This window comes from Staurois parvus, unplaced genomic scaffold, assembly GCF_062004578.1.
Source record: "Staurois parvus isolate SC_StPar_1 unplaced genomic scaffold, SC_StPar_1.0 ptg000077l, whole genome shotgun sequence".
Taxonomy (NCBI): domain Eukaryota; kingdom Metazoa; phylum Chordata; class Amphibia; order Anura; family Ranidae; genus Staurois; species Staurois parvus.
In genome coordinates this window covers 2,700,294-2,716,699 of record NW_028317873.1, presented here as the reverse complement: position 1 = coordinate 2,716,699, position 16,406 = coordinate 2,700,294, and the positions used below count along the sequence as shown (strand labels likewise).

The window sequence follows — 16,406 nt, the reverse complement described above, 5'->3', positions numbered from 1 at the left end:
CAGGGACACAGAATTGTTACTGAGGGCCACAGAACTGTTACTTAGGGCCACAGAATTGTTACTCGCACAGACACAGAATTGTTACTGAGGGCCACAGAACCGTTACTTAGGGCCACAGAATTGTTACTGAGGGCAACAGAACTGTTACTTAGGGCCACAGAATTGTTACTCGCACAGACACAGAATTGTTACTCAGGGACACAGAACTGTTACTGAGGGCCACAGAACTGTTACTTAGGGCCACAGAATTGTTACTCGCACAGACACAGAATTGTTACACAGGGACACAGAATTGTTACTGAGGGCCACAGAACCGTTACTTAGGGCCACAGAATTGTTACTCAGGGACACAGAATTGTTACTGAGGGCCACAGAACTGTTACTTAGGGCCACAGAATTGTTACTCGCACAGACACAGAATTGTTACTCAGGGACACAGAACTGTTACTGAGGGCCACAGAACTGTTACTTAGGGCCACAGAATTGTTACTCGCACAGACACAGAATTGTTACACAGGGACACAGAATTGTTACTGAGGGCCACAGAACCGTTACTTAGGGACACATAATTGTTACTGAGGGCCACAGAACTGTTACTTAGGGCCACAGAATTGTTACTCGCACAGACACAGAATTGTTACTCAGGGACACAGAACTGTTACTGAGGGCCACAGAACCGTTACTTAGGGCCACAGAATTGTTACTCAGGGACACAGAATCGTTTAATTAAAGAGTATGTCAGACAACATGCAGAGGAGTGGCAAAGGAGGCAATGTTTTAGGAGCGAGCAGACGTGGCAGCAGAGCAAAGGGTCGAGGCAGCACTATTCGCAGCCAGAGGCTAGTGCTCCCGGTGTCATCCAGTACAGTGAGGAAGAGCTAACAGAGGGCGGTCAGGAACGGGGGGAGACATCCGCCTCTTCAGCAGCCAGGCGAAGAAGTAGTGGCGAGGAGAGTGGCTCGGTAGCCGGTGTAGAGACAGGTCTGTCTCCTGACCCACACGCAGCCGAGGGGGCTAGTAGTGAGGCGGAGACCCTAATTGATGATGATGAGGCTGATCGCACTTGGCAGCCTCGTCGTCATCAGGCTATTGCTTCCGCATCATCAGGAGAAGAGGGTGGCAGCTTGGCAGCAAGCAAAACAGTCGGTGGGTTGTCTCCATCGCCACACTCTGCCATGTGCCACTTTCAGGTCTCCTCACACACTGCTGGTGTGTTGAATTTTTTGACATAGGGTGCTGGCAGATTACGGGCCTCCCATAGCTGCTGCCAGGCCCCTAATCTGCCATGGGCCCCTATATACCGCCTCCTCATGCTGCTGCCAAGTCCAAAGTCTCTCATGGGTCCCTGTACGGCCTCCCATTGCTACTGTCTCCATCGCCACACTCTGCCATGTGCCACTTTCAGGTCTCCTCACACACTGCTGGTGTGTTGAATTTTTTGACATAGGGTGCTGGCAGATTACGGGCCTCCCATAGCTGCTGCCAGGCCCCTAATCTGCCATGGGCCCCTATACCGCCTCCTCATGCTGCTGCCAGGTCCACAGTCTCTCATGCCATGTGCCACTTTCAGGTCTCCTCACACTGCTGGTGTGTTGAATTTTTTGACATAGGGTGCTGGCAGATTACGGGCCTCCCATAGCTGCTGCCAGGCCCCTAATCTGCCATGGGCCCCTATATACCGCCTCCTCATGCTGCTGCCAAGTCCAAAGTCTCTCATGGGTCCCTGTACGGCCTCCCATTGCTGCTGTCTCCATCGCCACACTCTGCCATGTGCCACTTTCAGGTCTCCTCACACACTGCTGGTGTGTTGAATTTTTTGACATAGGGTGCTGGCAGATTACGGGCCTCCCATAGCTGCTGCCAGGCCCCTAATCTGCCATGGGTCCCTATACCGCCTCCTCATGCTGCTGCCAGGTCCACAGTCTCTCATGCCATGTGCCACTTTCAGGTCTCCTCACACTGCTGGTGTGTTGAATTTTTTGACATAGGGTGCTGGCAGATTACGGGCCTCCCATAGCTGCTGCCAGGCCCCTAATCTGCCATGGGCCCCTATATACCGCCTCCTCATGCTGCTGCCAAGTCCAAAGTCTCTCATGGGTCCCTGTACGGCCTCCCATTGCTGCTGTCTCCATCGCCACACTCTGCCATGTGCCACTTTCAGGTCTCCTCACACACTGCTGGTGTGTTGAATTTTTTGACATAGGGTGCTGGCAGATTACGGGCCTCCCATAGCTGCTGCCAGGCCCCTAATCTGCCATGGGCCCCTATACCGCCTCCTCATGCTGCTGCCAGGTCCACAGTCTCTCATGCCATGTGCCACTTTCAGGTCTCCTCACACTGCTGGTGTGTAGAATTTTTTGACATAGGGTGCTGGCAGATTACGGGCCTCCCATAGCTGCTGCCAGGCCCCTAATCTGCCATGGGCCCCTATATACCGCCTCCTCATGCTGCTGCCAGGTCCAGAGTCTGTCATGGGTCCCTGTTCGGCCTCCCATTGCTGCTGTCTCCATCGCCACACTCTGCCATGTGCCACTTTCAGGTCTCCTCACACACTGCTGGTGTGTTGAATTTTTTGACATAGGGTGCTGGCAGATTACGGGCCTCCCATAGCTGCTGCCAGGCCCCTAATCTGCCATGGGCCCCTATACCGCCTCCTCATGCTGCTGCCAGGTCCACAGTCTCTCATGCCATGTGCCACTTTCAGGTCTCCTCACACTGCTGGTGTGTAGAATTTTTTGACATAGGGTGCTGGCAGATTACGGGCCTCCCATAGCTGCTGCCAGGCCCCTAATCTGCCATGGGCCCCTATATACCGCCTCCTCATGCTGCTGCCAGGTCCAGAGTCTGTCATGGGTCCCTGTTCGGCCTCCCATTGCTGCTGTCTCCATCGCCACACTCTGCCATGTGCCACTTTCAGGTCTCCTCACACACTGCTGGTGTGTTGAATTTTTTGACATACGGTGCGGGCAGATTACGGGCCTCCCATAGCTGCTGCCAGGCCCCTAATCTGCCATGGGCCCCTATACCGCCTCCTCATGCTGCTGCCAGGTCCACAGTCTCTCATGCCATGTGCCACTTTCAGGTCTCCTCACACTGCTGGTGTGTTGAATTTTTTGACATAGGGTGCTGGCAGATTACGGGCCTCCCATAGCTGCTGCCAGGCCCCTAATCTGCCATGGGCCCCTATACCGCCTCCTCATGCTGCTGCCAGGTCCAGGCGAACGTAGTCACACAGGGGAGGAACTTCTGAGTGTAATGAACAGAGAAATTGACAGATGGCTGTCTCCGCGCAAACTGAAAATCGGAACCATGTTGACCGACAACGGAAAGAACATGGTGTCTGCTCTGCGTCAAGGAAGGTTTGTGCCATGCGCCATGCATGGCTCACGTGTTCAATCTGGTTGTCAAGCGGTTCCTAAAATCCACCATCCCACTGCAAGACTTCCTTAAAATGTCACGTAAACTTTTGCATGCATTTCAGCCATTCCTACACCGCAAAGCACACCCTCCTTGAGCTGCAGCGCAGAACGGAATTCCACATCATCGCCTGATCTGCGACGTTGCAACAAGGTGGAATTCAACCCTACACATGTTAGACCGCCTTTACGAGCAGCGAAAGGCCATCACCGATTTCCTGATGTTACAAGCGGATAAAGGTACTCCCCTGTGTAACTTCGATGTCAGCCATTGGCAGCTCATGCGTGACACCTGCCGCTTGCTCAGGCCCTTTGAGGAGGCCACGCTATTCGTGAGTCGGCAGGACTATGGGATGAACGACGTCATTCCTCTGTTGCACGTCCTTGAACAAATGCTGTTAACAATGGCTGGTCAGGGTGCGGTAGACGTGGCGCACAGATCTCAACGCCACATGACCCCTGTGGGGGCAGGACAGGAAGAAGAGGAGGAGGTAGAGGAGGACATTTGTGCTCAGGAATTATTGAGTGAAATGGGTGGTTTTTCTACTCAGCGGACAGGAGTGGAGGAGCAGGAGCATCTGGTAGAGGAGGAGGAGGAGGAGACAGAGGACCCAGACGCACCGTGGCAGTATGCTGTGGAGATGGAGGCAGGGAGTCCCTCGCATTCCTTGGCACAAATGGCCCATAGCATGCTCGGTTGCTTGCGTAGCGACAGCCGAATAATAACCATCAGACAGAGGGATGACTTTTGGCTGTCCACCTTGTTGGACCCTCGCTACCGTTCAAAATTGGTGGCCTTTTTCACACCTGCTGAGAGGGAGGCCAAAATAACGTACTATAAAAACCACCTATGTAGTCAGTTGGTCTCTGCCTTTGTGCGCCAACGTCCATCCTCAGACACTGTGGGCCCTGTGCGCTCGCGTTCCGCTGCCATGGCAGCAGGGGAGGGGTGGGGTGGTAGGAGCAGTGGCAGCTCCACCAGCAGCGGCTGCCTCAGTCTGCAGTCGATGATGAGTAGCTTTCTTCACCAGCGCAGTGAGGAAACTACTAACCAGCCGCAGCAGCAGCAGCAGCAGCATCAGGTGGACTGGAGCAGGACCTCAAACAACAGGCTTGGGCCTACTTGGACAGCACCCTGCCAACCGAGGTAGACAATCCCTTGACTACTGGTCAACGAAACTTGACCTTTGGCCCCAACTAGCTGAATTTGCCCTTGAAAGGCTGTCATGCCCGGCCAGTAGCGTGGCTCGGAGCGCGTGTTTAGTGCGGCAGGAGGTATTGTAACTCCGCGGAGGACACGACTGTCCACCCAAAGTGTGGAAAGACTCACGTTTGTGAAAATGAATCAGGCGTGGATTAGTCTGGATTTCAAACCACCAGTTCCTGACACAACTGACTAATCCGCCATGAATCATGCCTCAAACATGTGCCACTTTGAGGTCTCCTCACACACTGCTGGTGTGTAAAATTTTTTGACATAGGGTGCTGGCAGATTACGGGCCTCCCATAGCTGCTGCCAGGCCCCTAATCTGCCATGGGCCCCTATACCGCCTCCTCATGCTGCTACCAAGTCCAGAGTCTCTCATGGGTCCCTGTACGGCCTCCCATTGCTGCTGTCTCCATCGCCACACTCTGCCATGTGCCACTTTCAGGTCTCCTCACACACTGCTGGTGTGTAGAATTTTTTGACATAGGGTGCTGGCAGATTACGGGCCTCCCATAGCTGCTGCCAGGCCCCTAATCTGCCATGGGCCCCTATATACCGCCTCCTCATGCTGCTGCCAGGTCCACAGTGTCTCATGCCATGTGCCACTTTCAGGTCTCCTCACACTGCTGGTGTGTTGAATTTTTTTGACATAGGGTTGCTGGCAGATTATGGGCCTCCTATAGCTGCTGCCAGGCCCCTAATCTGCCATAGGCCCCTATATACCGCCTCCTCATGCTGCTGCCAGGTCCAGAGTCTCTCATGGTTCCCTGTACGGCCTCCCATTGCTGCTGTCTCCATCGCCACACTCTGCCATGTGCCACTTTCAGGTCTCCTCACACTGCTGGTGTGTAGAATTTTTTGACATAGGGTGCTGGGCAGATTACGGGCCTCCCATTGCTGCTGCCAGGCCCCTAATCTGCCATGGGCCCCTATACCGCCTCCTCATGCTGCTGCCAAGTCCAGAGTCTCTCAGGGTCCCTGTACGGCCTCCCATTGCTGCTGTCTCCATCGCCACACTCTGCCATGTGCCACTTTCAGGTCTCCTCACACACTGCTGGTGTGTAGATTTTTTGACATAGGGTGCTGGCAGATTACGGGCCTCCCATTGCTGCTGCCAGGCCCCTAATCTGCCATGGGCCCCTATATACCGCCTCCTCATGCTGCTGCCAGGTCCACAGTGTCTCATGCCATGTGCCACTTTCAGGTCTCCTCACACACTGCTGGTGTGTTGAATTTTTTGACATAGGGTGCTGGCAGATTACGGGCCTCCTATAGCTGCTGCCAGGCCCCTAATCTGCCATAGGCCTCTATATACCGCCTCCTCATGCTGCTGCCAAGTCCTTGAGTCTGTCATGGGCCCCTATACCGCCTCCTCATGCTGCTGCCAGGTCCACAGTCTCTCATGCCATGTGCCACTTTCAGGTCTCCTCACACTGCTGGTGTGTTGAATTTTTTGACATAGGGTGCTGGCAGATTACGGGCTCCCATAGCTGCTGCCAGGACCCTAATCTGCCATGGCCCTATACCGACTCCTCATGCTGTGACGTTGCAACAAGGTGGAATTCAACCCTACATATGTTAGACCGCCTTTACGAACAGCAAAAGGCCATCACAGATTTCCTGATGTTAAAAGCGGATAAAGGTACTCCCTGTGTAACTTAGATGTCAGCCATTGGCAGCTCATGCGTGACACCTGCGCTTGCTCAGGCCCTTTGAGGAGGCCACGCTATTCGTGAGTCGGCAGGACTATGGGATGAACGACGTCATTCCTCTGTTGCACGTCCTGGAACAAATGCTGTTAACAATGGCTGGTCAGGGTGCGGTAGACGTGGCGCACAGATCTCAACGCCACATGACCCCTGTGGGGGCAGGACAGGAAGAAGAGGAGGAGGTAGAGGAGGACATTTGTGCTCAGGAATTATTGAGTGAAATGGGTGGTTTTTCCACTCAGCGGACAGGAGTGGAGGAGCAGGAGCATCTGGTAGAGGAGGAGGAGGAGGAGGAGACAGAGGACCCAGACGCACCGTGGCAGTATGCTGTGGAGATGGAGGCAGGGAGTCCCTCGCATTCCTTGGCACAAATGGCCCATAGCATGCTCGGTTGCTTGCGTAGCGACAGCCGAATAATAACCATCAGACAGAGGGATGACTTTTGGCTGTCCACCTTGTTGGACCCTCGCTACCGTTCAAAAATGGTGGCCTTTTTCACACCTGCTGAGAGGGAGGCCAAAATAACGTACTATAAAAACCACCTATGTAGTCAGCTGGTCTCTGCCTGTCTGCGCCAACGTCCATCCTCAGACACTGTGGGCCCTGTGCGCTCGCGTTCCGCTGCCATGGCAGCAGGAGAGGGGTGGGGTGGTAGGAGCAGTGGCAGCTCCACCAGCAGCGGCTGCCTCAGTCTGCAGTCGATGATGAGTAGCTTTCTTCACCAGCGCAGTGAGGAAACTACTAACCAGCCGCAGCAGCAGCAGCAGCAGCAGCATCAGGTGGACCTGGAGCAGGACCTCAAACAACAGGCTTAGGCCTACTTGGACAGCACCCTGCCAACCGAGATAGACAATCCCCTTGACTACAGGGCAACGAAACTTGACCTTTGGCCCCAACTAGCTGAATTTGCCCTTGAAAGGCTGTCATGCCCGGCCAGTAGCGTGGCATCGGAGCGCGTGTTTAGTGCGGCAGGAGGTATTGCAACTCCGCGGAGGACACGACTGTCCACCCAAAGTGTGGAGAGACTGACGTTTGTGAAAATGAATCAGGCGTGGATTAGTCTGGATTTCAAACCACCAGTTCCTGACACAACTGACTAAATCCGCAATGAATCATGCCTCAAACATGTGCCACTTTCAGGTCTCCTCACACTGCTGGTGTGTTATGTAGCAGGAGATATTAATCCTGTCTCATGGCTGTGATCTGCTGACTGGCCTCTCCTGTGTAACCTGACACTTGCCCTGACACAGACAAAGCAGTGAGGGATTTCAGCCCCCCCTTTCTCCTCTCAGACTGTAAGAGAGAGAGAGCCAATTATAAGAGCCATTAAAGGAGCCAATGACAAGGACTCTTTCAAGCAGGAAGTGCAGCTGCAAAGCATTGTGGACGATGGAGTTTTGAACAGAAACGGCCTTATAGGCTGATATGGAGATAGAATAAAAATAAAGAACTACGAAAGCCATCATGCTTAGGGAGAGGAGAATGAGGGGGGCCATCTTGGGTTCTCCTGAAGGAGAGGGGGACTGCATGTGGCAGGAGAGAGATTGGACCTGGAAAAGAAGTGCTTTTGGGCAGTGCACTGGATGCTTGGTGATCTGCATCAGACAAAGGAACATCCAAACTGAGAGAAGTGGTCTACAGTACAGTGCCTACACTGACAGTGTGAAGTGCTCATCGTGAGGTGACCAGAGGAACCTGTCATTTTCAGGACGATCGTTTGGGCCTTTGTCACAGGATCTGGTGAGAGGGATTTCTCCCACTGTCAGATGACAGGAACATTGCACACATACAGAGACATCATACCTTGCTCATATTCACCAGGCACTGGGTTGTGTAGATGGCCCTGCTGAACAGACACCGTGTTCACTTTACTATACAAATACTGCCACAGGATTACAATTACACTTTAAGTGTTTAAGGAGTTTAAGTGCACCAACGAAAGTGGCTAGCTGAAGATCCCAACATTCATCCAGTTACAAAGAGACTAAAGTTACTGGTGCCATACGGGCACGCGCATGCGTAGTCAGGCCTCTATATTGCATGGTGTGTGAGGGATTAGCTTTACCTTGAAAGTAGCTATTAAGCATCATTTGGGTACAGTGTTTTCCTATTGGGATCATGGTGTCGGGGGTTAGAAGGGAGAAGTCTGACACAACAGAGAGTCATTCTTCTGCTCTCCTTCTGCTTGGACATCATGGGGCCCATTTTATGAAGAGGAGTTAAATCCACTTTGAGGGCGCCATGTAAGTGTTTCCTCTGCTCTTGGGGTTATTCATGGTTGGAATCCCCTGAAAGCAGCCTGAGTGTAAAAGTGAGTTATATTGCTTTCCGTCACAGTATTTGCTGTTCTCTTGATTCTCCTAACATATACCTGTTGTTAATGTTTATTACTTCCCATAGAGGTCTTACAGTAAAGCTGATCTCTGTGTTTTATTACAAAGTGTGTGCTTTTCATTGGTCCTTGCACTTACACTATTGCCAGGTGTGCCAGTGTGGGCTGAGACAGTTCTTGGGGTTGAGAGGCATAGTGGCGGAGTGAACAAACTTAAGCAGCCCCTTCGGGGGTATCGCTACATGTGGGGGCTCGTCCGGGATAATTTCCAATACTCTGCAATCAACTCTTAAAGATAGCGCCATGCTGGACCCAGAAGTCAGCACCTCAAAGCCAGTGACATCTTCAGAAGAATCCCTTTCTCTGCTAGTGGCTGAGTTTGGCAAACTAGTTACAGGGCTTCTCGAGAACTCAGTAGGGTCCATCAATTACAGGTATCGCAAACTACAGTTCTTCTCGGGGAAAGTTCCCACACCTTCAGGAGAAGATGACTTTGATACTTGGATGGATCAAGCCATCCAAGCTGTGGAAGAGTGGGATGTGATTGACACGGTAAAGAGACAGAGGGTGGTAGAGAGCCTGCGGGCACCAGCTTCTGATGTAGTTCGAAACCTGAAACGGGATAAACCCACCTGCTCAGTTTCTGAGTGTCTAGAAGCACTCTGTGAAGTTTATGGGAGAGTTGAAGATTGCACAGAATTAATCTATCTCTTTCATCACACTTATCAAATGGAGGGTGAGAAGTTAATAAACTATGTCACACGGCTGGATAAAACCCTTTAACAAGTTTTAATGAAAGGTGGGATGAAAGCTGAAGAGGCCAATAAAGCCTTAATGCTACAGGTGCAAAGGGGAGCCCAGCCACTGGATCCCATTGTGCTACAACTTCGATCCAGGAGTCCAACTGACCTCCTCACTTACTCCAAATTCATAAAGGCTATTAGAGAGGAAGAAGCTCTCATTGCAGCCAAGGCACAGATACCTGAGTCTGCCAAGGGTCTTAAACATGGCGCTACAGCTTACATCATACAGTCTGGGTCTGCATCGGAGACCAGCTCAGATGGAGGGCCCGTCAGCTCTATTGACACTTTGACACAAGCTATAGTTCAGTTGGCACAGGCGCAAACTACTCTACAGCAAACATTCTGTGGAATTCAGAAAACAGTAGGACAAGTGATAGAAGCCCATGCCGATATGCAACAATCACTTGAGGAAGTGAAGCAGACGGTGTCCACTCTGATCAAGGGAGGAAGGGGTGTTGTCTCCTCTAACGATAAGAAGTGTTATCGCTGTGGAGAGGTAGGCCATTTAATCGCTAATTGCTCAAATGAAGAGAACCTGACAGACCTTACAGCAGAGTTGGTGAGAGCATTAAAGAAGCTGTCTCTTGGAAAGTCGCAGAAAAACCTTCAGAAGGCCCCGGAGAAGGAGCAAACTGGGTGCCCATCTGAAGTAGTGAGCTTCATAAAAAAAGACAAGAGGAGACAGCAGCGGAAGTCCAACCCTTTGCAGAAGGCTCCTGTTGTTGTCTCTGAGCGACCCAGTGCCCCATTTACTTTTTCACATACGGCCCAGCAGCGGAAAATCAATGCACACCAGATGTCCAGCACTCAAAGGAGACTCAAACCAGATCAGAATTTTCACAAGAAAGTAGTGCGGATTCAGGCCACCAAACAGACTCAGATCCCCACCACCCCCAAGCTTCCAGACAGGCTAGTGGGACCTGCTCCTGTTGTTTCCATCCAAGTAGAGGGAATCTACACTAAGGCCCTTTTGGATACTGGAGCACAAGTGACCCTTCTCTACCGAGACTTCTATGACAAGCACCTCAAGCACCTGCCCTTGCAGAAGTTGGAAGAGCTAGAGATATGGGGCATTGGCACTCAAAACTTCCCCTATGACGGTTATTTACCAGTCAGGCTGACTTTTGATCCCTCGGTGGCTGGGAAAACGGAGACTTTTGACACGTTAGCAGTGGTCTGTCCTCGCCCAGTAGGGGTCAGTAAGGGTTCCCTCATCATAGGAACCAATACTGATCTGGTCAGAAGACTGTTGACGCCTGTTGTTCTGGAGTCAGACACTTCAACTACAAGTGTGCACCCCATGTTGAGACAGGCCTATCAGCGCCTGGTGCAAGAACAGAAGGCTCCAGCTGAAGGAGTGGGGAAGATCTGGCGTTTGGACCGAAGGGAGAAGGTGTTACAGCCTGGTGAAGTGGCTTGTTTACAAGCGTCCGTCAAGTTGAACTGGAAGCAACCAGGCCCTTTCATTGTCGTCGAGGCAGATGGCCAGAGGAAAGGTTCGGGAGTAGAGATAATTCCTGAAGTTGTTTCAACTAAAGCGTTACAAAGAAGTCATGGAAAAATCTCAGTTAGTGTCTGCAACATAACGGCCTTACCTGTGAAGATGCCAGCACGGATGTTGTTGGGACAAGTTAACCCAGCCACCCCAGTCTCACTATCTGATTTGGTGGGGGAAGAGAAAGATGGGATCCCTGCCAAGGAATTTTATCTGGAAAATTCTCCCCTTCCACCTGAATGGAAGGAAAGGGCCAAGGCTCAGCTTCAGGGATGGAAGGTTGCATTCTCCAAGAGTGAATTCGATGTGGGATGTGCAAAAAGTGCCAAACACCGAATACGTCTTAAAGAGGATAAGCCATTCAGAGAGAGAGTTCGACGGATTCCTTTAGGGAACTTGGAAGACCTGCGTGAGCAACTGGCAGAGTTGAAAGGGGCAGGTATAATCCGAGAGTCCCGGAGTCCATATGCTTCTCCAATAGTGGTGGTACGGAAGAAGAATGGTGCATTGAGGTTGTGTATTGATTATCGGACGCTGAACAGGAGGACCATTCCTGACCAATACACCACCCCAAGAATAGAAGACGCTTTGCAGAGTCTATCAGGGGCCAAGTGGTTTAGCGTGTTGGATTTGAAGAGCGGATACTATCAAATTCCCATGCACCCTGAAGACCGAGAGAAGACCGCTTTTATTACCCCGGTGGGGTTCTTTGAATTCGACCGCATGCCACAAGGCCTGTCCGGTGCCCCAGCCACTTTCCAGAGGTTAATGGAGAAGACGGTTGGAGACATGAACCTGATAGAGGTATTGGTGTACCTAGATGATATCATTGTCTTTGGCAAGACTCTGGAGGAGCACGAAGAGCGTCTAGAGAAGGTACTGAAGAGACTCCATGATGAGGGGTTGAAGTTATCCCTGGAGAAGTGCCAGTTCTATCAACCCTCGGTTAACTACCTTGGCCATATTGTGTCTGCTGATGGAGTGGCCACCGACCCCCAGAAGCTAGAGGCCGTCACTTCCTGGCCAAGGCCTACTAATGTGACCGAACTTAGGTCATTTCTAGGATTCTGTTCCTACTACAGAAGATTTGTTGAGGGATTCGCTAAAACAGCTCGCCCACTCAACGAACTACTGAAGAGTGGAGAGGAAGACGATGACCCTGATCTGCCAAAACCTGTTCGATCAGCTGGAGGTCCTAGGAAACCCAGAGAGTCCATTCAAGAACAGTGGACTGCTCAGTGTGAAGAGGCTTTCAGACAGCTGAAGTGGAATCTAACCACTGCTCCAGTTCTAGCCTATGCAGACCCAACCAAGCCATACGAGCTGCATGTTGATGCTAGCAGAGATGGGTTGGGCGGGGTGCTGTATCAAGAGCATGACGGGCACCTTCGGCCTGTTGCCTATGTGAGTCGGAGCTTGGCACCCACTGAAAAGAACTATCCCACACACAAGCTCGAATTTCTGGCTCTAAAGTGGGCAGTAGTGGATAAGCTGAGAGATTACTTGTACGGTGCTGAATTTGTGATCAAGACCGACAATAACCCTCTCACCTATATCCTCACTACGGCGCAGTTAGATGCCACAGGTCACAGATGGCTGGCTGCCTTATCTGAATTCACTTTCAGTCTGAAATATCGACCAGGAGTTGGAAACAAAGATGCGGATGCATTGTCAAGAAGGCCTCATTGTTCCAGGGACTATACTGAAGAATGGACTCAGCTGACTCCCGAAGGGGTACAAGCCTTATGTCAAGGAGCAGAACACCAAGCTGGAGGAGGATCCAGGGCCAAAGACCTTGGAGTGTCAGCCGCTGGTGTTCCCAGATGTTACTGCAATGTCACCCAAGTCGGGGATGAAGGCCTGCCAAAACTCTCCAAGAAAGACTTGCGAAGGGATCAGTTGGAAGACCCTCTCTGTAGCTTGGCATTGAAAGCCTTGGAGAGCCAATGCCCTGACTTGCTCCTCACTGACTCCCTTAAGGAAGCCCGTCTACTACACCGAGAGTGGGATCGGTTGCAGTTGCACCAAGGGGTGGTCTACCGAAGGGGCCCCTCTGGAGATCCTGGAGAAAGATGGCAGTTGTTCCTGCCAGAAAAACACAGAGAGACAGTATTAACTGCTTTGCACGATAGTCATGGTCACTTAGGACCCGACAGGACCTTCCACCTGGTGAGGGACAGATTCTACTGGCCCTGCATGCGAGCTGAAGTTGAGGGTTACTGTCACTCCTGCATTAGGTGCATCCAAAGGAAGACTTTGCCTCACCGAGCTGCCCCAATGGGCCACCTTCAGAGTCAGGGACCCATGGAGCTGGTATGCATTGATTTTCTAAGCTTGGAGCCTGATTTGAGTGGACAGGGAAATATCCTAGTAGTAACTGATCACTTCACTAGGTATGCCCAGGCTTTTCCCACGAGAGACCAACAAGCACCCACGGTGGCCAAGATCTTGGTGGAAAAATTCTTTGTGCACTATGGTCTACCTCAACGCATCCATTCTGATCAAGGGCGAGACTTTGAAAGCAGTCTCATCAAGAAACTGTTAGATCTTTTGGGCATCAGGAAGTCTAGAACCACCCCATACCATCCTCAGGGAGATCCCCAACCAGAGAGATTCAACAGAACCCTCTTGGATATGCTTGGGACTCTGACTTCTGAGAAAAAGCAGCACTGGAGCAAGCACATAGCAGCTATCGTGCATGCTTATAATAGCACCACAAACGATGCCACAGGATACTCTCCCTATCGTCTGATGTTCGGGCGCGAGGCCCGGCTGCCAGTAGATTTGGCTTTTGGCACGTCCATAGACCGTACCTCTGCAACCTCACACAGAGGATATGTGGACCGCCTGCGGAAAAGTCTGAAGGCTGCCTATGACAAGGCCCAAGCTGCCTCAGATGCCCAAGGACAGAGAAATAAAAGAAACTTTGACCTCCGGGTGCGAGTGCAGGACTTACAGCCGGGTGACAAGGTGCTGCTGAGAAACCTGGGTGTTCCTGGAAGACACAAATTGGCTGACCGGTGGAAATCGCAGCCCTATGTCATCTGCAAACAGCTGCCAGGACTCCCAGTGTACCAGATCCGGCCAGAGGGAAGCACAGGCCCGCTGAAAACTTGGCATCGTAATCATTTGTTGCCTCTATCTGAAGCAGTTCGTGTTCCACTACAGCCAGATCCACAGTCATCATCCAGGGCCCCCCAGAGATCTCGGCCAGTGACTCGGTTTCAGTCTTTGCTTCAGCCTGCAGAAGATGGAGACAGCGAAGATGAAGAGATGGGAATGGATTGGCTGTGGTTGTCTCAGATGCCTGAATCTGCTATCCCTCCTTCTCCTTCCACAGTGATTGACACCCGGATACTCAGGCCCGATGCTCCTGTGTTTGTGCCTCGGAGTCCACTAATTGAAGAGCTGACAGACTCTCAATCCTCTTTGATGACAGCAGAACCTGCAGACTTTCCATCCTTTATTGAAGAAGAAGTTAGAGATGAAGCTAAAATGCAGGAAGAGGAGAAGGTTGATGATGAAGAAGAGACCCGTGTGCTTGCAACCCCAGAGCCTAAAGAACAGCGAGAGCGTAGGGTTATTCACCCACCAAAGAGACTAACATATGATACTTTGGGTGAGAGCTCTGAAGAGGTCATTCTCACTGCAAAAAGGACTCTTGAAGCACCTGATACTTCCACCGCAGATTTGGTGGTTGACAATACTGACTCACCCCCTGACACATCTGGCTGGGCCATTCCAATTAAGGTGGCTTGTAGGCGGGACAACCTTCCATCCTATGTTAACTGGTGGGAGGTTCCTCTGCCAAGATTTTATGAGAATGTAAATTGTTTGATTTCCTGTGTGTACTAATTTGTTTTCTCTGCGTGTATATATCAAGCATGTACCAGGTCAAGGATTGTTACTGCCTTTGGAGGACCAAAGGTTCTTTGGTGGGGGGAGTGTGTAGCAGGACATATTAATCCTGTCTCATGGCTGTGATCTGCTGACTGGCCTCTCCTGTGTAACCTGACACTTGCCCTGACACAGACAAAGCAGTGAGGGATTTCAGCCCCCCCTTTCTCCTCTCAGACTGTAAGAGAGAGAGAGCCAATTATAAGAGCCATTAAAGGAGCCAATGACAAGGACTCTTTCAAGCAGGAAGTGCAGCTGCAAAGCATTGTGGACGATGGAGTTTTGAACAGAAACGGCCTTATAGGCTGATATGGAGATAGAATAAAAATAAAGAACTACGAAAGCCATCATGCTTAGGGAGAGGAGAATGAGGGGGGCCATCTTGGGTTCTCCTGAAGGAGAGGGGGACTGCATGTGGCAGGAGAGAGATTGGACCTGGAAAAGAAGTGCTTTTGGGCAGTGCACTGGATGCTTGGTGATCTGCATCAGACAAAGGAACATCCAAACTGAGAGAAGTGGTCTACAGTACAGTGCCTACACTGACAGTGTGAAGTGCTCATCGTGAGGTGACCAGAGGAACCTGTCATTTTCAGGACGATCGTTTGGGCCTTTGTCACAGGATCTGGTGAGAGGGATTTCTCCCACTGTCAGATGACAGGAACATTGCACACATACAGAGACATCATACCTTGCTCATATTCACCAGGCACTGGGTTGTGTAGATGGCCCTGCTGAACAGACACCGTGTTCACTTTACTATACAAATACTGCCACAGGATTACAATTACACTTTAAGTGTTTAAGGAGTTTAAGTGCACCAACGAAAGTGGCTAGCTGAAGATCCCAACATTCATCCAGTTACAAAGAGACTAAAGTTACTGGTGCCATACGGGCACGCGCATGCGTAGTCAGGCCTCTATATTGCATGGTGTGTGAGGGATTAGCTTTACCTTGAAAGTAGCTATTAAGCATCATTTGGGTACAGTGTTTTCCTATTGGGATCATGGTGTCGGGGGTTAGAAGGGAGAAGTCTGACACAACAGAGAGTCATTCTTCTGCTCTCCTTCTGCTTGGACATCATGGGGCCCATTTTATGAAGAGGAGTTAAATCCACTTTGAGGGCGCCATGTAAGTGTTTCCTCTGCTCTTGGGGTTATTCATGGTTGGAATCCCCTGAAAGCAGCCTGAGTGTAAAAGTGAGTTATATTGCTTTCCGTCACAGTATTTGCTGTTCTCTTGATTCTCCTAACATATACCTGTTGTTAATGTTTATTACTTCCCATAGAGGTCTTACAGTAAAGCTGATCTCTGTGTTTTATTACAAAGTGTGTGCTTTTCATTGGTCCTTGCACTTACACTATTGCCAGGTGTGCCAGTGTGGGCTGAGACAGTTCTTGGGGTTGAGAGGCAGAGTGGCGGAGTGAACAAACTTAAGCAGCCCCTTCGGGGGTATCGCTACAGTTACATTTTTTGTCATAGGGTGCTGGCAGATTACGGGCCTCCCATAGCTGCTGCCAGGCCCCTAATCTGCCATGGGCCCCTATACC

General features: G+C 51.1%; 2 protein-coding genes across 2 annotated transcripts in view; both read left to right on the top strand.

The window, feature by feature from the left end:
• The first annotated feature begins 8,967 nt into the window (after nucleotides 1-8,967).
• Nucleotides 8,968-9,447, top strand: LOC149469278 (paraneoplastic antigen Ma1 homolog). The gene has a single exon (XM_089669430.1). The coding sequence runs from the start codon at nucleotides 8,968-8,970 to the stop codon at nucleotides 9,445-9,447; it is 480 nt and encodes a 159-aa protein (XP_089525556.1).
• Nucleotides 9,448-9,468: 21 nt separating this feature from the next.
• The window catches only part of LOC149469277 (uncharacterized), a 140,231-nt gene continuing 133,293 nt past the window's right edge, over nucleotides 9,469-16,406 (top strand). The window contains exon 1 of the mRNA XM_089669429.1: nucleotides 9,469-14,719. Within this exon, the coding sequence (XP_089525555.1) occupies nucleotides 9,469-14,719 (5,251 nt within the window). The remainder of the gene's footprint in view (nucleotides 14,720-16,406) is intronic.

Excerpts from the sequence above, each read along its gene's own strand:
- LOC149469278 (XM_089669430.1), top strand. The coding sequence starts at position 8,968 with ATGCTGGACCCAGAAGTCAGCACCTCAAAGCCAGTGACATCTTCAGAA.